Raw genomic sequence first — 26,718 nt, forward strand, 5'->3', positions numbered from 1 at the left:
TAGCACACCCAAATATAGAAACTAGTGCATTCCAAATATAACCTTGACACAGAGGTTGCTGTGCTATTTTCTCAAACTAAACAACCAAAAAAAAAACAAATCTTGTTAGAAATAAGAATACAACTTTTGAAAATCACGGTGATAGCAAATGTTATGTTACTACAGTTGTTAGACTTTCGTCTTTTACTAATATGAAATAAAAGAATTTAGCCTTGAGGCAGACGCTTTGTTGTGACAACATAAAGCAACGTTATGATCCCCTCCAGGCTACATGTAAAATATAACCTCACACTGGCAGAGATCTTCGAGCTATATAGATCTGTGTTACACGAAAAGCGTGCGTGTTGCATGGTTTATTGATTTTATACTGAAATAGTGTATGAACCAGCAATTCGTAATTAGGTGATTTAACACGTGCAGCATCCTATGCATAGAAATGGAAATTTGAGAAATTTTGCAACTGTGTTTTATTATTCACTTGAATAAGTTTACAGGTAGTTATTGTGATCACAAAGTGAAGCCAACTTTGGCACAACACCAGATACAATGAATCATATGACAGACATTCTGGTGCGTGCAGGAATTGTAGACTCTAATAAAATTGACAAATGAAAAAAAGAAATATTTATTTCTGATTACTTTTTAAATCTTTTCCATTCATAAAAATATATACACCACATTACTTTTGAAGCTTGCTGACTTTGTAGAATCATACGGCTTAATGAATAATAGTTGTTTCCATGGTAACAAGCATGGCGATCATTTGCAACAAGCGTATATGTGATGAAGTATTTATCATTCATTAAAACTTGTTAAAAATATTAATAAATTAAAATTATTATTAGTTATAAGTACAGTCATGTATTTCTATTTTTTATTTAAGGAAGATTTTTAGGAAGGCCCAGGATGTATTATCTTTTATGGAGTCAGAAATATAGGATGTGCAACAATTACAGTAAATATGATTAACTAATAGCTTACCTTTGAGATGTTGATCTTGAATGACTATCTCCATTTCCATGGTTACCAGAACGTGTCAAGAATGTTGATGTGTAAACAGGAACATTGGATTGAATCTGGAAAATAGATAGTATTAAACATACAACATTGCAAGTAATGCATTTTTTATTCTGCTTTCAGTGTCGCAACTTTTAAAATCTGCTGTCAGTGTCACAAATTTCAAAATCTGCTCCCAGTGTCGCAAATTTTAAGGATCCTAATATTTTGGGACATGGTAATGCAAGAATCATTAAATATTTATTGTAAATAACGGAAGCCATGAAATTGAAAGCATATCAAACATGTATTATAAATAAAATAAAAATTACAAAACAAATATTTGCCACACTAACATTAAATCTTACTCACCTGTGGTTTTGATATTCTCTTTTTAAATCGTTGTAACATAGCAGGTGTTATTTCAGTTGACGAAGACATCTTCACTGATATTGGTCTGCTTTTAACAAACCCTGATGATTTGCCATCATGCATCCTGTCTAGTGATGAGCTCCTACTTCTATTCAAAGAGGACACTGACAATGAGGTATTACTTTGTTTTAATCTACTACTAGGACCTAAGGAAGACAAACTCATCTTTGGTGAGGATGGTCGTCTTATTTCAGGTTTCTCCGCTTGGTTTGTTTTCAAATCATTCATCGAGAGTTCTCTGGAACTATTGTAGCTGTCTCCAAGCCTACCTGAATCAGCATAGTAACTGTTATCATAGTGATTTTCCTTCTCCTCGGTATCAAATTTGACTCGTGGGGAGGACAAGCTTCGTCTGTGTAGTGATGATGAGCCACGGGTTGCTGATGGTGGAGAGGTCTCTGATGAACTATGAATGGTGGCTTGAATGTGTGGTGATGAACTACGAGTGGCTGATGGCGGAGTGGTCTGTGTTGAGCTTCGTACAGTGGTTCGACTGTGTGGTGAAGAACTATGGGTGGCTGATGATGGAGAGGTCTGTGTTAGGCTTTGTACGGTGGTTCTGGCACTAACTGGTGATGTTTGAGTCAGACTATGGCTTTTATGACTAACAGAAGTAAATGAAGAAGGGAGGGGAGTTTTAAAATCTTCCTGAACAGTGCTTGGTTCAGCATAACTATGTCTTCGCCAGGCATCCTTTGACCCTTGTGGTCTAGTGAAGGCTGGACTAGAACTTCTTTGTATTGGATATGTCGGACTAGGACTTGGACACCGTCGACTAGTGTAGCTGGTCTTCTGAACAGAGCTAGTGCTTCTCTGGTCAGGGCTGGTGTTCCTTTGGCCAGAGATGACACTTCTTTGCTCAGGGCTTGTGCTACGCTGCAAGCTATGAACAGAATTGGAACTTCTTTGGGAAGTGTAGCTGGAGCTTGGACTACTGTGACTTCCTACAGAAGTATCAAACATGGTAGTGGTTGATCCCCCAGCAGGTTTGACTTTCACACCATAAGACGACAGCCTGGAACCTTCAGGCATCGTAGAGCTTGGTGGCAAACTTCTGCTGTCAACAGGTTGTGCTTGATTCACAGAGGGTACCGAAGATATCCCAAATGCAACAGGTGTCTCAGATTTCATTTCATTATTATCTACGTAGATGGCTCCACTATAAGTCCAGGTCTGCTCTCGCGGTGTCAAGTCATTCGTTGATGCACTCTGTTTGGATTTACTACTGGAACTGTTTCCTGAATGGCTCAGGCCAGGAGAAGACCTGCCTTCGTAATCATTAACATAATTTCCGGAATACAGGTATCCAGGATAGGATGCATTGGAATGAGATTCTAGCTGAGAAGGTTCCCTGTCACGAAGGTTGTTATATTCTGGTTTATGATATCCAGTATAGTAGCCAGAATCTTGTTGTGTATGTCCAGATGTTAGTTCCATATACTGTGGTGGATATGAGCTTGTATCTGCTCGTGAATGACTTCCATCTCCTGGATATCTCCCATTTGTTACTGGAACAGTGGAACTGCCCCTGTTCTCTGCAACATGATCAGAGTATGCAGTTCTGAAGTTTGGCGTATCACTCATAGACATTCTTCCATCACCCACTGCACCATTACGCCCAGATCTGCCATTAAAACCAGTATAGGCGTTCAATGCTCCATATGCCTGATTTTGATCCCTTGAAGAAGGGCTGGTGTCTGGACTTCCACGCTGCCAATCTGGGCTAACAGCACCGAAACTGTAGCGTCGTTTTCTTGCATAGTATGCTGATTCTAATAGCACCTGGTTGACATCTTGTTTCGTATCCACAGACGCTGTCTCGCTCCAACAATCGCCATTCCTGTCTAGTGGGTATCCATTCTGGCCATTCCGGGAATACTGTGATTTGGATTCATCAACATGCTCCTGAGGTGGTCTGGAATACGAAAATCCTGAGTCTCTTGGTGTCTCATGGTATCTACTGTCATAAGAATCTTGAGTATCTTGACTTCTAGGCGTGTCTATATAGCTATACTGACTTCTAGGTGAGGTGTCGTAATGATTGCTGTTTGTGTCGGCATATTCATCTTCGTAACCGTATTTATGTTTAGCAGTTTCTCCATAAGCATAACTGAATCGACTCCTCGCAGGTAAATGCATCAATTTGTGTTGGCCTGGAATGTAATATAATTCTGACAGATCTTCCTTGCTTGATACACTGGATGGCTGGTATCCATAGTAACGGTTGTCATGTCTAGCATCTTGTACATCAGCAGCTGAGTGATAGGAAGGAGCTGGTGGGAGATGGAGAAGTGGTTGTCAACTGATGGTGTGTGAACTAAACGAATAATCAGTATGACAAATGCATCAGTAGTAAAAAAAATATTATGTTTTCTAATGCGAGATAGAGCTCATTACATTTTATTCTCTTATTCAGTTTATGAATCACTAGATCAAAATCAAATGGCGCTAAAAAAATATTTAGAGCTTGCGAGTCACAAGGATTATTTTTCCCCCTTCTCTTCTATTAGGAAATCTTTAAATATTCCAGCTGTAAAAATTAAACAGTTATTAGTAATGATTTGACTACTTTGAACTATCATTACCTGTATATGATTGATTTCTATTCAAATCCGAGAGATGCAATGATGATGTGCTATCATATTGGTATCTTGCCATATCTGTCGCCCTCTCAACATCAGTTCCCTGAGAACTGTGCTCAGCGTCCAACAAAGGCTCTACTAACCACTCTCCCGCATCTCTGTGAATGTTCTATGAAACAAAAAATACAAAAAAAAAAACACATTAAGCTTCAGAATGCCATATTTTTTTTCTATTTTTTAGACTAAATAAACTAAATTTCCATTTGGCCACAGGTATTGATCAAAATTTGTGAATAAACATTGACAAAAAATGTATGTATCACGTATTTGATTAACATTTTTACTACCAGTTCCCTTTTTTCATCACAAATTCATAAAATAGACTGTTTATAGTCTGCATTTTCCTTCAGAAGATTGTGAAAAAAAGCCAAATTTGTTTGAGTAAAAACTGAAAATTTACTAAAATTTTGTCTGTTTGCTCCAAAATTAAGCTTCATTGCCAGAAATATTGAAGAATATAGAAAAAAAAAGAGCAAAAAAAATGGAGAAAGTCTGGTGGCGAAAAGGTTAAAGCTTTGCACCATGTTTGAAATAGGTTCCATGTGACTCGTAGAAATTTGAAAATATGTTGTACAACACATGGCATTATAAAGCATTGCATTCATTATACAAACAATGTTTTTATTAATATGAATAAAATACACTAGAAACCCACTAGAAACCCACTACACCAATACTGATACATACATCTAAAAGTATTCTGAAACTTTTTCAATAAAAAATTATCAGAACTAACACAAATACTAATCAAGACATGTACAATATGAGGTTTTAATTTTTTTGATAATACAATTATGCATAAATGATAAACAAAAAACTATTTTCTTTTTGCAAATTAATGAAATACACAGGCAAAGGAGAAATTATTGTAAACAAAATTTTTTCCACAAAGTTCAATATCCAGAAAAAGCAGGGATTTTATTGGCAGAGAGCAAAAATTTTTTTCAGCTTGTTTCACCGCCTCCTTTACATGTACATGCCAAATTTGCATCCACATTAGGGGAGGGAGGGAGGGGAGGGTCTTAGCATCTGTGATAGTAATGATCACTGTAAAGGTATCACACACTGTAGCAGTAAGCTGACACAGTCGCAGAGCCAATGCCTTACTAGGTATATTTGAACACAGTAGACTAAGGCTTGTATGTTACGAATAATGTACCTACATGAATGTATAGTGACTGCATTCAATTCTGAAAACTATTGGTACAATTCTATTCCATTGAGACACTACATGAATGATCATTGTAAGTATGTGATAAAAGCAAGAGTTTCTAAGTGACATTCTTTCACACCCTAACACATAGCGGGGTACTATAAGAAAAAAAACTTCCGCTGTTTGGTTTGTTATTTAGACAAGGTAGACACTCTTATTTAGATACGTTACATAATGCTTTTGTAAGTTGAATACAACCATATTGATGCTCAGATACAGCTGTGCAATGGGTGAAGGACGCAGATGGAAACAAAATTTACCGACTGATTCTTCACAATAATTATAAAATACGATGACTGAAATTCAACACAACAGATCCTGGTAATCAACTTGGACTTCAAAGATTGTTCTTAGTACATACAGAAATTAAGACTTGAATCACACATTTTTAAATAAAGGGCAGCAGTCGTCATGCCGTGTCCTGTTCAATATGAGACTCATAGCGACGTATACAACACGTGTAAAATACATTGTTTATTTACATGAAACTCGAACACACGCTGCAAGACGACCACCGTGCTTTAAAATCAACTGATCTTGATTCAGAGCGAGGAAGTCTGATCATAAACTTGGGCCGGCTGGACTGACCTACATGATATACAGAGATCAAGACTTGACGTACAGATTCAATCAATATATAGCATCGCTGTAAGCGTCGAAAGCCTTTTCATAGCGGACTTTTTTTTAAAGCTTTATTGATTCTTCGCGAATGAGAAAACTTGTTGTAATATAATTAAACTACCTAATAAATAAATTACTTTTTGAGAGTCACGATCAACTTTGACAACAATGCACTTGGGTATAATGGCCGCACACAATAGAGAGAAAGCAACAGTATCCCCACATGGTAATATACAAATGCATTGTTGAAGTTCAATGAAACTAGGCTTCAACTTTACAGGTTTAGTATTCTCTTTTTAATATTTTTTTTTTTGTAGCAATCTCATCTACTACCGTACTTTTGTTTTCATACATTTGCATTAGAAACATTCGGGGAAATTTTCTTCCGTTTCCATGCAATATAGAGCTGTGTTTTGATCGCAAGTCAACTTTATCACATAATAGTCAATATATTTTTTTTTATGTGGGCAACGAAAAACCATATCAACTTTGCTTAAAAATATCAAATAAATTAAATAAGAATACAAGTCCTATATATTCAATATGTTGTAGACAAAAATTTGGGCAAGGAACACAAGGTTCAAAAGATAACATTTCACATCAGAGAAAAAAAGTTTAACAATGAATTTTTGTTTTCATAACAAAAGGAGAAGGTCATAAACTGAATATTATTGACTAGTGCGGAATGGTTTCTGTTCGAATGTGACAGTATTTATTGTCAGTGTGCTAGTATAGCAACAACAAAACTGACACCAAGGACGCTAACTCGCCTTGGCAGGAGGGGAGGTAGGTAACAATACTCACAGCGAGGAAGCTATGATCAATTATCATAAATAACAACACAATAACAATAGAAGATGAAACAATCATTGAAATTAACAATAGGAAACCAATGAAAATTTTAAGCACAATAAATTAACCTTTAAATTCTCAGCTAAAGTGTTGTTATTTCACAAGTTTGGTTCCTTTTTAGATAACACGGTAAGCCATGAATTACCATCTGAGTCTTGCATCACCACACACTGAATTTGGCAGGAGATAAAAGTAGGCAATGCCAGTAAATACAAAATATAAGTGATCATAATACTAATTCACCATGACAACACGAGTCTTTAAACAAATTTGATAGGATTGCTTGCATCTGAGTAGTGCTGGATTTCTAAACTATTTATTTTTTCAGGTTTGTACCAGTTTGCACACCTTGAGTCATCGGGTAATGTCATTAACAATTTTGTTCTCTATACATGCTAAAATAAACAGTTAAGCTGACCCAGGCCAAAATATAAAATTAAGTTAAAAGTATAGTTCCTAAAAATTGAACAATACTTAAAAACATGAAGGTCGAGAATAATTTTAGTAGAACGAAGGCGTTGGAATCACAAATCTATGTTGGGCAGTAGGTCACATACACTCATTTTTACCTCAAAGCATACACGTATCAAGTCAAAAACTAAACAAATTGAACTTCTATCTCCAGTAGCCAGCAAAATGCTGACACACTTATTAAACCCTGTATCACCAAGTGCTGCCAAAGTAGCTTCCCTTCAAATGAATTATTCGTTCGCTTGGGGTTATAAAAATCTACTAAAGATTTATGACCAAGCCTTAGCAATGCTTTATTCCACAAATCAACAAATCAGGGAGAAAACAAATCTTGCATTAACCTAAGTTTTGCATATTTTCATGTTTACCTAATAAAGCACATGTCAATTTAGTAGATTTTTATGAAGGGACGTACCAATAAAGATATTGAGGGAGATGGAGAAAATATTTTCATAAAAGAAAATACATCTTATCCACCACAAGGGGAAGTACAAATTCTGATTAAGACATGATGTTTTCCTAATCGTCCACTAAACACTGTATCAGGTTGGCAACCTGAAAGTAAAATTAAGCTAGACTGGTCCATGTACAAGTCACAGCAAGTACCTACCGTGCATAGGGTAAATCAGATATCAAACTTCCAGTATCAATGACGCATTTCAAATATTACTCACACATGCACACAGAAAATAAAAATTCAGCAGTTACAGCATAAACTGTATAAATCCAGATACAACACCACCGAGCGGTGCTGTGCAATTTACAGTAGCAGGAGACCAGCAGACCAGTAGCTGCACGCTACCTAATGATTATAAGTCAGCTAGAGGGTGGGCTCACGGTAATTTGCCCCTACCCACTTGACACACAATTGATAATCTGCATGAAAATAGACTGTTTGTCTGCTTGGTTGAATACAGATCAATGTTACCAAAACACAATAACATACCTCAAGCGATGTCATTCAAAGCTGCAGTTTCATTCATGTTTGACTACAACTCGCTGTTTAAACCAACAATAGATAAGTTCAGAGCGTCCAGCAATTCAAACTTTTGCACGGACAACTTTAATAAGCTTGCTTATTCCAAAAACCAAATTTGACAATATAGAAGTTCCATCGCTTCCAGCAAAACATATAGCGTCACCTGAAATGTCTTTAACCTTGTTCTATGAAAGAGACTAACTTGACAATAGATAATTTTTCTGCTTCAATCATTGTATTATGATGTTGATCGAATGTACAAGTCGGGTAACTTTAATCTTTTTCTTTAATTCTATTGCTTGACAGATTTAAGCGCAATTATCAACTTTTGGCACCATCTACAAAACCATTTCTATACAGTCTGCTTCACTTCACATGAAATGTTGATAAAAATTGATAAACCTTTTGATCAAAAACTACAAACAATATGAGATACTGTCTGTATAGGCCAAAATGACAATTTTACAAAACATGAAAATATTTGCACCAAATTTTGGACGGGAAAAATATCTGGCACTAAAATGGCTGAACAAATTTGTATGCCAATTTTGCCTATACCAAACAACTGAAAGTACAGAATTAAATTTCTATATGAGAATCAATGTAGTGTACTTATTTAAAGTTATTTTTATTATTGTTCATTTATTCACCATTTGCTTCATGTGTATATTTTGGTTTCTTAAATTTGTACAAGCACATTGGGTTAGACAGCTTGGTCAGTTAAATACAGGAATACCACTACATGCACTTTAATATTAATATGTAATATTTGTAAATTTATTCTTCAATACAAAAATTGCTTACTGTAGAGTACCAATGAATGGTCAAGTGTTTTAGTGCACTCAAAAATACGGGGGCAACAAAAATAGCAGTGATTGTTCACTATCGATAACAAAACTGCACTCCAATGTTTGAGAGATGTACATTGTACCTGTGGACGAGTGAGACACAATACCATGTATGTTGGCCATCAAAATGCTTATTCTAATTACTGGGTCTGTATAGGCAACAGAATTAAATGGACCCCACCCAGAAGTCATATTTAACAGTCCATCCAACATGTACCACATGGCAAATCTCTTGTTGTTGTTTTGAAAGATATTTGACAAACAAACAGGCTCATAACAAAGCGACAAATTTGATTGAATAACTCATACAGAAAAGCTTGAGGCAAAGCACAATCGTAATGAAAAGGTAACAAAAATACTCAAGAATAGAAAACTAGGAGTATAGAAAATATTTATTTTTTTTAGTACAAGTATTTTAAAAGTTTGGATGTGGATAAGATTCCTTGCAGAGTTAAAGAATTCTCTTTTAAATAGGATTATAATGTGACATCTCCACAGGGGGGAGAGTTACATTGTTTACAGGGGTACAAAAGATGTTGCTATAGCAACAATAGGCCACTGCCTTAATGGGGTCAGTGAGAGCAATAAACAGTGAAAGAATGGCTGTGATAAATCAACGACAAGGGGAGACAAATAGATCACAAAAGAAAATATTAAGATGGCCATCTTGAGGTGAAAGGTCTAGACAAGACTGTTTGACCTCAGCTGACCTTTTAATATGTAACAATTATCTAATTAACTAACAGGAACGAATATTAAGCATTAAGCATTAAGCACCAATTTGAGATTCCTTGTCAACTTTTGCAATTTTTCAAAAAAGAATAACTTACGGGTACAACAGATTCCAAATCAAAATCAAAATTCAAATCTGATGAATTAAATGACATTAAAAAAATTTCAAAATTGTGGTTTGACACAAATTAACCTGGTTGAGGAGGAAAGACAATAAAACATCTAAACTATTCCTACAATTTTGTAATATTTACATTTTCAGTTTTCATAGAATACAAAACATGTACACTATTACAATGTGTTTCAGGTAGCCAAGATTACAAATTATAAAAGTAAAAATACTCTAGACCAGTGCACATATGTATGTCCAGCCATAGTGACCTATACAAGTCCAATAACATGTGGTCACCAGTGCATTCCAGAACTGAAATACAATAATATAAAATACAAAACAGACTTAAACGTCAACTCACTGTACCATACACTACTCACAGTGCATTCCTGTTCAATGAAATGCACATATGCCAGTAATGTTAATTAGCTGAGCACAGACATGCTCTATGTAGCAAGGTGTATAATTCTAGCAAGATACTGTACATGTTTCACTTCAGTAATCTGGCAATTTGTGAATTTTTCCCGCCAAAATTATGTTTCCGTGTTAATTTTGAACCAAATAGACATAATTCTGATGTATTTGAGGAACAAGAAGATGGCTAAAAATTATACAAGTTTCTCTGCAAGTCAGAAAAGACAACCTTGTATCTTCCTTATACACTATATTTTCAATGATCTTAGGTGATTCATTATTTCGCTATCAAAATATGTAACTGTCAACACTGTCTGTTACTTACTGTACTTGGCCATGCTTAAAATAATGACAAATTTTCAATAGAGCAAGGACCATCACATAACTACATGCTTGAGAGCTCATTATATAAAGTGAATGGAAGTTAAAAATTCTGGCCAGTGCAGTGCAGACTAACCCACCCCCCCCCCAATCAAACTTTCTGACAAATTGACTGAATTAAGAAATTTAAAGGCAACTCAAATATTTTAGCAAAAAAAAAAATATTTTTTTTTTTTTAAATTTCAATCACGATCTGTAGGAAACAGAATTGTGTCTATTTAATCCAAAATTACCAAAGATAAGAAATTATCGAATAATATGCACAACTCTGTCCTAAAGTGTGACACTTGATCATTGTTAACCTATCTTCCTTCTTGTGTAATAATATGGCAGACAATACACAAGTTCAGTACGCGAGTCTGATGCTAATTGCTGCTATTATTTATCCATCATGCACAGTAACAGCAAAAATATTAAATAAGAACCACTAATTTGTCATGCTGAGATAGCATTTCAAGAATAAATATAAAGAATGTATAGTATACATGTAAATACGCATCACTGGCAACATTCTGATTTCAATTAAGTGCTTTAACTTGAAACATTACATCATCTTTTGTGCCTTTACACCTAGCCAAAAATCTTCTTGATGAGCTAATTTCATACATCACTATGTCAAATCAATACACGCTTGCATAAGGTTACTGCTGAAGTAATAATTACGTCTTGTGTCAAGCATTGAGACATCTGCCATGCTTCTTGTCTCTCTCTATTGGGATCAAGATTATTTCGGCAACCTGACCGTTCACACACATTTCGACACATGCTGACTCTGTACCAATGCACGCATGGCATGTGCCAAGATGTTTAATGTGAATGCAGCAAATAACATTTTTAACAAGTCATTGTTAATGACACGTCCCCGTTCCGTTCATATTTGAGTGACATATACATTCAAAGCAGATCATGACCGAAATGCACCTGCATATGTACAACACATTGTGCTAAATCTGAACAAAATCCATCCATGCATGACTGAGATCCGGTTCTGGAATTGTGAAAATACGTGATTTTGATGCATTTTCGGCCTTAAAATGGCCATCATTTCGCTATTGTTAAGCAGATCATGAAACAAAGGCACATATCTATTTGTGACATGATGTACCATGTGTGTGTGAAGTTTGAACTTGATCAATCCAGACATGTCTTGGATACGGATCCAGAACTGAATTCTTTAACAAAATGGCCGCCAGTCGGCCATTTCGAACTTGATCCGAAAAAAAAAAAGACGTGCATCAAGGTCCTATTATGTTTAATGTATGTACCAAATTTGAACAAAATCCATCCATGCATAACTGAGATACGGGTCCGGAATGGTGAAAATGTGCGATTTCAATGCATTTTCGGCCTTAAAGCGGCCACCATTTGGCTATCGTTAATGAGATCATGATACAAATGCACATACATATTTGTGACATGATGTACCTTGTGTGTGTGAAGTTTGAACTCGATCAATCCAAGCATGTCTCGGATACGGATCCAGAACTGAATTCTTTAAAACAAAATGGCCGCCAGTCGGCTATTTCGAACTTGATCCGAAAAAAAAAATGACGTGCATCAAGGTCCTATTATGTTTAATGTATGTACCAAGTTTGAATGAAATCCGTCCATGCATAACTGAGATCCGGGTCCGGAATGGTGAAAATGTGCGATTTCAATGCAGTTTCGGCCTTAAAGCGGCCGCCATTTGGCTATCGTTAATGAGATCATGAAACAAATACACATACATATTTGTGACATGATGTACCTTGTGTGTGTGAAGTTTGAACTTGATCAATCCAGACATGTCTCGGATACGGATCCAGAACTGAATTCTTTAAAACAAAATGGCCGCCAGTCGGCTATTTCGAACTTGATCCGAAAAAAAAAATGACGTGCATCAAGGTCCTATTATGTTTAATGTATGTACCAAATTTGAATGAAATCCGTCCATGCATAACTGAGATCCGGGTCCGGAATGGTGAAAATGTGCGATTTCAATGCATTTTCGGCCTTAAAGCGGCCGCCATTTGGCTATCGTTAATGAGATCATGAAACAAATGCACATACATATTTGTGACATGATGTACCTTGTGTGTGTGAAGTTTGAACTCGATCAATCCAAGCATGTCTCAGATACGGATCCAGAACTGAATTCTTTAAAACAAAATGGCCGCCAGTCGGCCATTTCGAACCCGATCCAAAAAAAAAAATGACGTGCATCAAGGTCCTATTATGTTTAATGTATGTACCAAATTTGAACAAAATCCGTCCATGCATAACTGAGATCCGGGTCCGGAATGGTGAAAATGTGCGATTTTGATGCATTTTCGGCCTTAAAATGGCCGCTATTCGGCTATCGTTAATCGGATCATGAAAAAAATGCATGTGCATATGTCCCATATAATGTGTGATGTATGAGTGAAGTTTGAACTCAATCGGTCCATGCATGTTCGAGATACAGGTGATCACGGACGCACGGACGCACGGACGCACACAGGGCAAAACATAAGTCCCCGTTTTCGGACTGCGTCCGAACGGGGACTAAAAAGCAACTGATCTTATGTAAAATTATGGTATACAAGTATATTTCACAAAGCAATTAGTGCCCCGCCTTCAAACCTGATCTACACGAGATCTATATCTAGCATAGCAGCATGATCAATCCGCAATTTAATTGTAAAATGAACTAGCAGAGGTGAAGTAATCTACGACAATTGCCAAATTAACCAAAAGACATTCACATACAGGTGTGACATGATTATGCCACAGGGAATATAGCCAACACAAAGTGTTCATTACTCTATCAAGAGACGCAGCAATTTAAGCAGAAGGAGGTGAGAACACATTCATTCAAGCCAAGAATTATACTATAATTACAGTCAATTACAGTCAGTTCACAGGATTTCTAATTACTTGTTATTAATTACTGGATTAACAATCTACTGTCCAAAGGAATGAGCATAGAGAAAAATAAAAATAGCTTTTCAGCAATATTGGACTATTAAACCAATGCTACACACCATGTAATAGCTTATAGTGCTAGGGGGCACATAGATGCACCTGTTAAGTTGGGAAGTACAATCATATATTGGCTAAGACAACTTGTAATTGATCTTGGTAAATATTTTAACTTGACAAAGAAAGATACTAAACTGCAAGCAACTATTGTACATTTACAAATGTACATGACAACCAATCATAACATACATAAGTACAATGTGATCTCAGTAAACCAAATGATTGTGCAACTTTATTATATACGAAGCGACTTCAGCTATAAACAATAATGGTCTGCCATATCATGTCAGTAAGCATTGTTCTGTGTATATATACCATGTGACTTCCAGCATAGCCAATCAGCCAAGCCATGCCATGACTTAGGTCAGCCAATCAGTACATTGCAACTATGGTCAAATAATAGTCGTATAGAATGTGCAAATACAGCCAACATGGTAAGCCAATGAGTGTCATTTATAAACTGTGATGTCCAGAGTAAGAATAAGGCACTGGAGATGTGCAAATACAGCCAACATGGTAAGCCAATGAGTGTCATTTATAAACTGTGATGTCCTGAGTAAGAATAAGGCACTGGAGATGTGCAAATACAGCCAACATGGTAAGCCAATGAGTGTCATTTATAAACTGTGATGTCCAGAGAGAGAATAAGGCACTGGAGATATGCAAATACAGCCAACATGGTAAGCCAATTTAATATAGAGAAGGAGAGAGTAAGACAAGCTAGAAAGATAAATCACCACTTCACTAAACTTCAAAATGCAAGTAGTAATTAAATTTACTTGATAAGAATCAAATCTAGACTAGATGAGCATGTGCTAAGTGAAACATTAAATTAACCCAAATTATTCCCCTTTGACAGTGTCATGCCTTCAGCTACAGAACTGCATTCTTTATGTGGTCATATCACATGACATATAAACCCACACAACACAACAGCATAAATCACTGTTAACTAAACAGAATTTGTCAAGCTGGCTCTCAAGCTCTGCTCAGCTAATGGTCGTGTGCTTTACAAATCCCAACCTACATGTTTATGAAATAAATTTAAAAGTATTGAAAGGAAATTTGTCTTCTTAGAACTTTACGCTTCAATACCACCAACTGTGATGTTAAGCATCTCAACCTTTTCACCACCAGACTTTCTCACCCAAATTTTTCTACACTTTTTTTTTATATTCTTTAATATTTGTGGAAATGAACCCTAATTACAGAGCCAACGTACAAAATTTTAGTTGATTATCGGTTTTCACTCAAAAAACTTTGATATTTCAATCCAAATCTTCTGAAGGAAAGTGCAGACTATAAACAGGACTATTTTGTGAATTTGTGATGATAAGGGGGAATTGGTGGTGAAAAGGTTAAACCTTGGCGATTTGGGCTTTATTAGCACAATACCAACACCAAATCACTGCTAATTGTCAGATTGTACAATGAGGGGAATCAATCTTCAGGGACATCCGTAGATGCAGTGTTTGATGTCTACCACCTGTATTTTTTATCTGAATACTCGACATCTCTACTGTTCAAACACTACATTACAGTCATCAGATGAAAATGATAAATAACACTCACAAGAAAATATTGACTGCATCTACAGTGAATAAACTTATCTTTTTTGCAATCAGCAATGTTTGACTATTCTAGACAGGAAACTTCCCAAATTAAGAATGATAGTGAAAAATGGCAGTCTAATTTCAATCTGTTTTTGTTGGATTTCTCATTATTTAATTATTTAACATTTCCAAAACAAAAACAATTACCGTAGAATTCAATTTCTTGAATCCTAATTCTTATTATCCTTAGCTTATGACCTCCACTTGTTGCTATGGCATTATGAAGAAAATGTATTTTCATTTTTGTTAGTGTGAAATCCAGATACACTGTAACCATGGTAATAGTGAAATGCAGCAATTCATGCACATTTCTGCTTTAATATAATGTAATAAATTTATCACACTTGAACCCTCAGCAGCAGGTCATCCAAGCTGAGTATCCAGAAAAAATAATAATGAAGATTACACCAATGATTGCAGACAAGTGACGAGGAGTTGGGACATGTGTAGTTTGGGTTGTTCAAAGACAACATAGGTCAATTACGGTCATCCTACCACTAAAATGACTTGGCTGTTTTGGTTTTGTTTACCTAGAAATAATGTTGAATGACTGCCACTTCAGTTGGAGTTTCCATCAACAGAAATGAACAGGTAACACTTCACAAAGTGACTCTAATGCATGTCCATTCTAAGGCACTGACGAGAGTACGTGAATAGAATGCAAAAGTTATGTACCTCATGTCACAGATATGAATACCACGAATTTTGATTCACAAATTGAGCAACTGTCTCAGATGACATCACTAAGCATTACATAGTGTGATTAATTATTCATGAAGACGTTCAAATCAGACAAACAAAAAAGCAACAAAAACAATAGCAACAAACGTTAATAATAGCAAATAACTGTTAAAATAATTTAGTAAATTGCTCTGTTAAGGCAGTAAACTTCATTGTGAGTCACAAGACATCGTAGAAAAGCCACAGTGAAGTGATGCAGTTAGACATTTTCATTAGCATGCATTGTCCAAGTGCTCTAAAGAATGTTATAAGATTTTGTCTGTTCTTCTATCAGTAAAGTCTCAAATGCTATTTTAAGGTGTTTGTAAATGTCACAAAAGTTACATGAAATACTAGTGATGTTTTGCAAAAAATGTTGGCTGTCACATTATTATGCAAACAAACTAATTTATGATTTCTTATCTTAAACTTCCACAAAACTTATTAAAGTCTTTTCCTCCATAACCTGTAATACTTTTTTTTCTTTCTTACTTGTTTTAAGCTAGATTTGATTATTTTTCACAGAATTTGTGACTATTAATTAATCTTATTCCGATGTAATAACATTTTAAAGGTGCGTTTTTTCACCAATTTCCCTTAACAGTCATATCACATTTAACCCGTTTTTAAAAGTATATTGTATGCTGTGTTAAATATGATTATAATAGACTAGTTTAGGTACCACTGTTTAAGTACTGGTAAATACTTTATTTTACTGGAATTAATTTTCACTGAAAAAACTTATTGGGTGTTTTGTATGGATTTTATTTTCACTGATTCATTACTTCAGCCAAAATAGCGAAAACTAATTCCAAGCGAAATTACGTAAGTATTTTACAGTATTATGGCCTAGACTTGTTTGTATGAAAATTGACGAATATAAATATCATACATATGTATTATACATGTACATCAAAATTTCACCTTTCAAATAATAGGCTACAAAATATGAATTACTTTTTGAACATGGAAGATCTTCTGTCACTTTCAAGAAATAAGAAAACTTTGATTTTTGGTTACAACATTTAGGCAATATCACATTGATCCTACTATTAAAATCATAGAAAAATACGAAATTGTTGACTCAACAATATTTTGTCACAAAATTTTTGCTTCGAAAAAATTATCAATAAAATGGATATCAAATTAAATTTCTCAGTTTCTTGTTAAGATTTTAAAACACAAAAGTTTTACAACACAAACATTTTAGAAGGGCTTGAGAAGAAGAGTGTCTACATGCTACAATGTACTTTAGTGTTCAAGGCCAACAACCAACCAACATAGAAAGGTACATGTAGTAAATCCTATGAACAGTCCCTGGCAGGTAGTGACTATAAACATACAATTTGGCAAGCTGCCAACAAGTTGCTAAGTTCCGCAAGCCACTTAGCAAGCATTTCAGGTTAGACACCATCAATGCGATAGTTAAACTAGGAAGCTTCTGTTTGTCCGAGAAGCGTCTCTTTCTAGTCTTTTCAATTCCGAAAACATGCAATAAAATCTACAATCAACGAAAGTTGTGTTGGAACGTGCAACAGAATGCTTAGAATGGAGAAGGCTGGAATAATTTCTTAATTTATAGCAAGTTTTTGAGAGTGGCGGCTGTGCAAGTCAGAGATCAGGGTTACATAGATCAACTTTAGAAACACATACATGTAGTACCTGCAACAATACTCAAGACTTTGTGAGTTACGTGGGGGAGACGCACATTATATGGCAAGGGTGTCTTCTGCATGCATTGAGTACCAACAACAACTTTAAGAAATAGACAACAGAAAGAATTATTTTTTATAAATAAGAAAGTAAAGAAATGAATAAATTGGAATTGGAATTGCAGTAACAAATTTCAGATTTAATATTCACTGGGGGGGGGGTAAATTTGTTTGGAGAGGGTGGGGGACAAAATATGAAATTAGTCAAACAGATGGTTACTATTGAATCTAGTACATTGTATACATAAAAACATACTTATTACAGGGTTGCTTGCATAACTGTAGAATTATTAGGCAAAAAGAAATATGCTCAAGTTTGACTTTCATTTCATTTCTGCACTATTACTCAGCTGATTCCTATACCCCCGGTATACAACTTATAAATTAATCTGAAACATATTGTTTGAGTAATCAGGTACATATAATCCAATAATTCTACAAAATACCTAATGGTTTTTGGTGGTTTTGATTATGCAGGCACAGTAATGCATGAAAAAAAAAAAAGGTCAGTTCACATTTTCTACTTCAGCAACGATATATATAAAAGTAGAGACACTGTTCAAAGCAAAGTGTCTCTAGAGAAAACTAACGATAATGAATTAAATTTGAAATTAGACTACATAGACCAGCACATTTGCTCAATGTGATTATTGTCCCTTAAGAATAAATTAAACTATGGTTCATTGCACTAAACTGATGAAGCCATATACATGTGGTTTTTGTAGCTCTCACAAAGTACTTATAAGGAATTCAATGCAAATGTTGATACTTCAACGTACATAGCGGTATATACTGTACTAGTCTTACAATGAGCTGTAATCTTAAAAACCTGGCGCATTGGTTGATAATAAGAGGGTTGATAATTTTGAGACTTGATAATATTGAAATGAATCAATCCTATTATTTGCATCACTTGCTGCTCAACACTTTTTTTTATTTTTCCTCCTTATTTTTCTAATTCAACCAATTTGAAATGCAACGTTCTGATGAAACTAATCCACCTTGACTTGACATTTACTTTTATTGATAAGAGACAAAATTACCGCTTCTAGTCATTTTTTTCATACTTATTCATTTTGAAATTACCTCTATTTGAATATTTGGCTCCATATTTGGCTATGGACTTATTGTAACGATTATAATAGAGTGAGGGTAGTATCTGGGGACCAGAACTCACTAGCTGACATGAACAAAAGTTAAACTAGATTGCGAAGATCACTATCTTTTTTAGTAACCTGCCAAGATCGTTGCAATAGTTGATGACAGTGATAGCTGATTAAGTGCTTAGGATGATGATGATTGATTTAACAATCAGTCAAACCTCTTTGATCAGCTGTTTATGAGACAGTCCATCTCTCTGACAACCATGATCAAGTTCAATGGCATTTCAGCAATTACTCACCAGGGTAGTGTACATGTATTCACTTGAAGATGGATAAATGTGGTTCTTCAATTCAGCTAGATGTTAAAAGAATTCTTATCGCAAATAATAAGAATTTACCCATAACATTTTTATAATTGATTGATATTATTTTTGTTTTATGTAGAAGAGATATCTGTTCGTCATTCCACTTGCTACATATAGATGTACGGTATATGCCTCGGTATGATGCTAGTAATATCATTTAGATTTATGCAAATGTCATGCACTATGGGATGTCATAGACATCTGTCTGGCATTCCACAAGCCAGATGCCTAGGTATGATGCTAGTAATATCATTTAGATTTATGCAAATGTCATGCACTATGGGATGTCATAGACATCTGTCTGGCATTCCACAAGCCAGATGCCTAGGTATGATGCTAGTAATATCATTTAGATTTATGCAAACATCACACACTGTGAGATGTCATAGACATCTGCATGGCATTCCACTTGCTATATGCCGCCTAGCTACAATGCTAGTAATATCATTCATCCCCCAGTCAACTTTATGCATGCAAATGCCCCATATTTTCTATATGCATACAGCTACGATTTTGAAGTACTAGCAGTCCAGCGAAAAAACAAATCCCATGTCATGCCACAGTAAAGTTGGGAAAACTTGAAATAAACAGATTCTCAAATGCATCTTTAAAACAAAAATGCAAATTGAGTGAAACAAATGATGAATATATAATCGATTTATATAGAACACTCAGATTGATCATGTTTCAAGCAGTTTTCACAAAAATAATTTGTCTCGTCATTAAACGAGCTAAGTTTTAGCAGATAAGATATTGTTTTGTGATGTCAGATTTTTAAATTGCTGGCAAGGACCAATCACATTTACCACTCAGGGGATGTAATATGAAATAAATTGCATGGCTTAAGGTAGCGAGACTATTATTTGTGTTGAAAATTACGATTTTCACATTTATTTATTAATTGATGAAATGCACTATAAACTTTCATATGATAAAGTCAACATCACATATAATGTCATGTAAGTTGGTTAAAATGTATATTTTCTGAAGGGAAGCAAGGCAGCCTCAGTAGTGTTTTCCAAAATCAACAACACAGGTGTGCCTATAAGTTTCAAAGATAAACTCAAGACAAAGCAATGTTAGGATGTGTTATCAGTAGCTATCTGACACACAATGAGTGTTTCCAAACATTCCAGTGGTTTGTCTCTGCCCCTGTTTGTTTCACAGATTAGTCATTTGCATATGAATGTGTCAGACATAAGGTCACACAGCCACTGAAAAAATCATTGATTTTGGTGTTTTCATGTGCCGAATTTATCCAATTATAGCTATCCCATTCCTTTATTTTTTTGGTTTCTAATAGCCTTACACATTTGGATGCCCCTACACATGGTAAAACAGACCTTGATGGGAAAACAAATTGATTGTGCCGATAAACAAGCTTGAAAATCTGTGCTGTTACTTCATGGACGTTTTCTAGGAGTTTATGTTTTTCAAAATACAAGGTCTTTAACAAAAAATAACGTATACTTATTGTTGTCGGATTAACACCAAATTTTCACAGCTTTAAGGTGACAATGAGAGGAACTTGAATGTGTCCAGACAAACTATTTCATCGATTATTTACCAAGGAGTTGTGGTTTGAGTTGGAGGCAATGTGACTAAAACAGTAATTGAAATTCAGGACACTATTTTTTAAAACGCGTTGCTTGAATAAAACTGACCAGACACATTCAATTTACCAGACTATTGAACAACTAGGAAAAGTGAAAAAAATACTTCTTATCGAAAGCATAAATGCATAATTATTTTTTTTACAGAAAAAGTAATTTTTCACCTTTGATTGAGTAACGTGTCGTAGAATGCAGATACGGGCATGCAAAATACACTTGTGAAAAGTTTGAAGTCTGACGATTCTAAAAATATATACTTTCCCGGGTCTATTTGTAGTCATTTAGTCACAATTAGAAGATGAAAACAAGTATGCAAATAATAGTCCCGCTACCTTAAGCACACCATAGTTTTATTTACTGGTAATCTAACAAGTACATTACGTTTTGGGAATGCCTGCAATTACCATTGCTGATCATTTTTTTTTTGGCAACAACCAAAATTAATATTACTCTAAAAGGGTTAATTATTCATTGGGTTTTAATTTTGCTTATTTCACTGACTGGAAAATACGCTGAAATAAAACCCACTGAATATGCCTGTAATGCTAAATCAGTGAAAATTAGTCATTTTACAACTTATACACAGTTAAACTGCAGTTTAATGATTGACTACAGAAGTAATTACTTAGCTTTATAGTAACACTAGTATAAGCTGTATAATTATTATCTGCCTGCCTACCTTATGGATTGAAACCAGCACAACTTTGACAGCCAAACTTACTCCTAGAGTAACAGTTATAACAACATTGTTGACTAATTTTTTGTGACTAATGAAGACAAGACAGTGCTTGTTTTGAGTGGTTGCCGCTAGCTCTATTGTCAAAACTGAAATGCATTGTTCAATTGAATCACCACCAGTGTGATTGCATAACAATGTATTCTATTGTTATTAAACTTTTGTGTCTCTCAGTATAAATTACATGGTTTGCAACCCTGATGTTTGGTGTTACGTGTTTTGCATAACAGTTTTTGTTTGTAAATGTTTTCTTTCTCAGATCCAGTATACTTTTCTTTCATGTTGCATGGAGGTAGATCTTTGCATGTTAAAAAATGATTGAGAAGATCTACAATTACTTTGGCACATTGTACCCACAGTCTCTATAAACAATAATATTACATCAATCTATTTCGTCAAAAATTGAAAGATTATGCAGAATGTCAAGACAAAAATCACAGGGCTATTATTTGTTAAACAATTTATTTATTTACAGACTTACATGTACACCCTTGTCACAACTATTTATTTATTAAATATTTATTTAATAATCTATTATTTAGTTGTTAATTATGACTTTAAAAATAAAGGTCTGACAAATGCTCTGCAACTAGTTCTCAAGTGACATGCTTTTGACCTTGTCATTATTTTCGGTTCACTAGATTTTCATTATTTTTAGTGCACAACTGCACTGTTTCATACACAAGCCTCATAAAATATTGAGCTGCTATTCCACTACTTATCACACCCCTGCATTATTGGGACAAAAGCAGCCAAATTTTTTGAGAAAAAACTGAAAATTGACTTAAATTTTGTCTATTGGCTCCAAAAATAGGGTTCATTACCAGGAATATTGAAGAATACAAGAAAAAATAGCAAAATAATTGTGGCAAGAAATTCTGGTGGTGAAAGGGTTAAAACTTTCTGACTGGTTGATTAATTGTACACACACCTGTACTATTAGATGACAAAGGAAATTGCACAAATGACAAGCATGGAATGGTCAGCTAACTAACCGAAAACAGAAACATGTTCCAATCTTTAAAACACAAACATCAACTAAGTATCCCAACAGTTAAAATTTCATGGTTTAACCCCAAGCAAATACAATTTTGTGGTCGTCACATTGTCGCCACCAATAATCAGTAACAATTGACAACATATAATGTTACATAATGAGAAAGAAGGGTCATGACCCCACTCTATAAAATCCAGACAGTTAAATAAACATTATAAACAAAAATATCCATACTAGAGACAGCAGTGTAAGAAATTATACCGTGTAAAGTGCATTTAATGTTTTTTTTATGTTCACTCATCAGATTGATTGAACAACTAACATTTTAAAATTCTTCCCGCTGTTGTATAGATTGAGTCAATACTAAAATTACAGTTCATGTTTCAATTAATTTGACCACACAGTTGTTGGGATATAGAAGAATACAAGCTGATATAACAGTACACCATGTAGAGAAAAAAAACAGTTAATTAGTATGCATATTAGTTAATTAACATGCACAAACTGATAGCAGATTAATAGTATGCACATACAAAGTATCAATGATCTTGGCCACACTGCTGCCAAGACAAAACAAGTTCTTATATACACACATGTATTGGAGAAACAAAATTCAACACACACAAACAAACAAACACTCAATCACCCAGCCACCATCAGTCTCTCATTTGCAGATGAGACTCAAAAATTATAATAATTTTCAGACATAAATTGAGAAAAAAAATTATTAAAATTGTAAATTTTAGTACAGACAAACAATCAACCATCAGCAGCAACAACTTTTAGTGCATCACAAGTAAATAGGAAATAATTAAAATCTGTTACACAAACAAATGGAGAAGTTTACTCGTAGGAAAAATATAATTTCAATTAATTGCAATATTTACCTGTACATACAACTATATTAAAGTATTCATTTAAAATGACTCAACTTCAGTTAACCTGAAAACCATTTTATTGCCGTTTGTCATAATAAACCCACATGGCAAAATAAATTTTCAGTAATAAAGTGAGTTTAAAATGACTTTAAAACACAAATGATGACAGTAAAGTTTCTGTATAGGGACTAAAAGAAAAAAAGCAAATCATAAGACATCGATAGGAAAAATATAATTCTATTTTGGACTGCCCCAATTACCGGAGTGTGTTGGGTATGACAACCATGCACAACTTTTGATTACAACCAATATAACACAGAGCAATAACAGTTATTTTAAGAATGCAATCCACTCATGATAGCACACTGATAATATCATGGTCATCTAAAAGACATATTTGAGGGGGGGAATGGCTATAAGGTGCATGTCTAACACTCTTATGAGAGGAGGGGTCACATATTTGTCATTTCAGTGTCCCTTGTACGGTATTTTGAGTGTCACATAAGGGGCATGAAATCTGACTCCTTAAACACTTCAGGTCCTGCGATCAGATGGTAATGTATTTTTTTTTACACAGACGTGCATCAAATGCAAAACAAAAATAGATTGACATTACTTTTCTACAATTTTGACTGTGAAAAAACAGTTAATTAATTTCATTATGTTTCACCAATGGTTAAATCCTAACAAAATCAACATTATTATACCCAAGAATATTGTACAATATCCAAGCATTATAATATTGATAGAGAAGCAGAACAAGCTTTGAAGAATTGATTATTTTTACCCACATGATATGTCACAGAAATAAGCGCCATGGAAAATTACAAGTCATAATTTCGCAGGAATACAATTCCTGAATTATAACTGTTTTTAGAAGATAATATTGACATGCTGGAAGTAGAGACACACAGCACTGATTTCAGACACTGGTGTAGTGTTACACACTTGGCAAACAGTCATTTTAACTTACTTGGGTACACACAGATTACGGAAGAAAGCACAGCCGTTACAAGCTATTTCACACTGTCATGTGCTATAATCCATGATCTGCAAATCCATAGAAGTGCTACACAAAAGAATAATTCAAAGAACTTCCTTCCAGCAGGCCAACGCATCAAAGAAAGGATTACAAACTTTCTAGAGTTCAGCAAGCAGTTAATCAGTGCACACTTCCACTGGTATTGGGTCACTTAAGGGACAGTCAATGAACTTTAAGGGGGAGGGGGGTATTTACACACAGAAAATACACTGCATACCATATATCTCTAGGGTCTATACTAATATATATTTATAGATATAGATAGATAACTGTGATGATTTGTTTTATATATATATATATATATTACAGCTAATCTTTGAAGCCTCCCTTGAATCAAATGACCTGCCCCTAACACTTATAGCAATGCACACTGCCTATGCATGCATGTACATGTCTATTTATAAGATACACACATGGTGTAAAATTAGACACCAATCAGTTCATAGAAATTTGATAGCATTACACAGATCACACTACCACTATCAATTATATAAAGTTCACTTCAAGAAACAATAGTGACTGTTATGTATGTAAATAAAAGGAGAGACTTTTTTTTTCATTTTCACTGTTTTTTGATAAACAAGAGAGTCTAACAAACTGTTGTTAGCCGGTCGACGTATTTTTGTTGGCATTTTCAGTCAGTTGACCAATGTGCTGAACCCTGCTTTATGCTGTAATTCTGATAAATGTGGATACTATTTAATAACTATTTTATTGGTACATTTGTACTACAAAAAAACATTGTTGATAACTACATAATAGTAAAAGCATTATTTTCACCGGTATTTAATTTTATTATTTTAAAATTTATTTCCAAGCAATTGCCAAGTTTATCAGCGACTGTTTCACTAAAAGAGAGAACTTCATGAAAAGCAATTTACCAGCTGCCTCAAAATAACACCAAAAAATATTTATATAATAATATTTTCACAGTATTTATTTCACTATTTATTGTTCCTTGTATCCTTATTGTATTCTAATCTAGATCCCAGAGGGGATACGATATCAATAAAGGTTGTTGTTATTATATACACTTTGTTTTAAGTTAAATTAGCTCTATTGTATTTTTGCATGTTTATGTGGATTTAAATTAGCAGATTTCAAGTACGAGTTCAAATAACAAATTTAAATAAATAAATTAAGTAAATATCCTATATCAACAGTACTTTTCTGTTCAGGTATGTAACATTGAAAAGCAAGTCTGTTGTACGAGTGTAAGTTTGGATACTGTATTACACACAGAAAAGTAGTCCAGTCTGGTATACCCACCAACAAAAAAAATCGATACAACAGTATATTATCTTACAAAAAACGGACAACTTTTTCATTAGTTCACCAGCAAAACAACTTCAAACTTAATATTTTCGTCCAATTTTTGGAACAACCTGTTATAATTTAAAATACAACTCTTCTTCCCCAGTCTCAGCGGTCAAAACAAAAAAGACTCAAACATAAGGGTGGTTGCCATAGTAACCTACCTTGCATGCCATTACACATCAATCCCACCAGCAGGTGTGATAATTGCACATAACATTTCACATTTCGGTCGCGATACAATCCAATTAAAGTGCTTAAACTGGATTAGCGACAGTCTTGAAAACCAAAATAAACCATAATCACTATGACCATAATGTTCAAGTTCAGTGATTCGGAAGAATTGCCAAAAAAAGTAGCTGTCAATGTAAGCGTAAGACAAGAACCACAACGTAAAGGATACAGGCCTTGATAAGCCGAACAAAGAATAAAACAAATAGTTACAATGCAGCCACTGCCACCAATGGGATCAAAGTTTGAAGCAAAGTGGCGGGTAGCTTTTATCCTGTTTGTTCATTGTTTAGGTAGACGGTGACAGACAGAGAGGTGACCAATAACCATTTGGTGTCATTCATTTAATTTTAATTTTAATATTGGAGGTGTACTAGGATAAAGTTAGCTTGTTTTTTCTGTTAATGTAAGTACATGTAATAACATTGACAGTTTTACAATTTGAACCCCATAATTTTTCCCGCCAATAATCTTTTTACAACATTTTGTACATTTCTTTGCATTGCTTATTAATTTCTAACCCAAATGAACAATATTTCCCATGTCTTGAACAAATATAAAAGAAAAATTTGTAAAAATTATATTTTTTTTTTTTTAAATTGGCAAAACGGATAAGAACTTTAGTGAATGATTACACAGACAGGTATACATGTCAGACAGGGGTCAAAGTTCATCAATTCCCCCCCCTCCCCGCTAAACTG

The 26,718-nt window shown here is 34.6% G+C and overlaps 1 protein-coding gene across 1 annotated transcript in view; it reads right to left on the reverse strand.

Moving 5' to 3' along the window:
• LOC102800899 (uncharacterized) overlaps nt 1-26,011 on the reverse strand; it is a 58,228-nt gene extending 32,217 nt beyond the window's left edge. Inside the window, exons 1-4 of the mRNA XM_085508495.1 lie at nt 25,951-26,011; nt 4,014-4,179; nt 1,369-3,701; nt 982-1,076 (exon numbers count right to left, since the gene is read on the reverse strand). Coding sequence (XP_085364621.1) covers nt 982-1,076; nt 1,369-3,701; nt 4,014-4,179; nt 25,951-25,962 — 2,606 coding nt within the window. The 5' untranslated portion in view covers nt 25,963-26,011. The remainder of the gene's footprint in view (nt 1-981; nt 1,077-1,368; nt 3,702-4,013; nt 4,180-25,950) is intronic.
• Between the last annotated feature and the right edge of the window lie 707 nt (nt 26,012-26,718).

The sequence above is a fragment of the Saccoglossus kowalevskii genome, chromosome 15, assembly GCF_978046115.1.
Source record: "Saccoglossus kowalevskii chromosome 15, keSacKowa6.1, whole genome shotgun sequence".
Taxonomy (NCBI): Eukaryota; Metazoa; Hemichordata; class Enteropneusta; family Harrimaniidae; genus Saccoglossus; species Saccoglossus kowalevskii.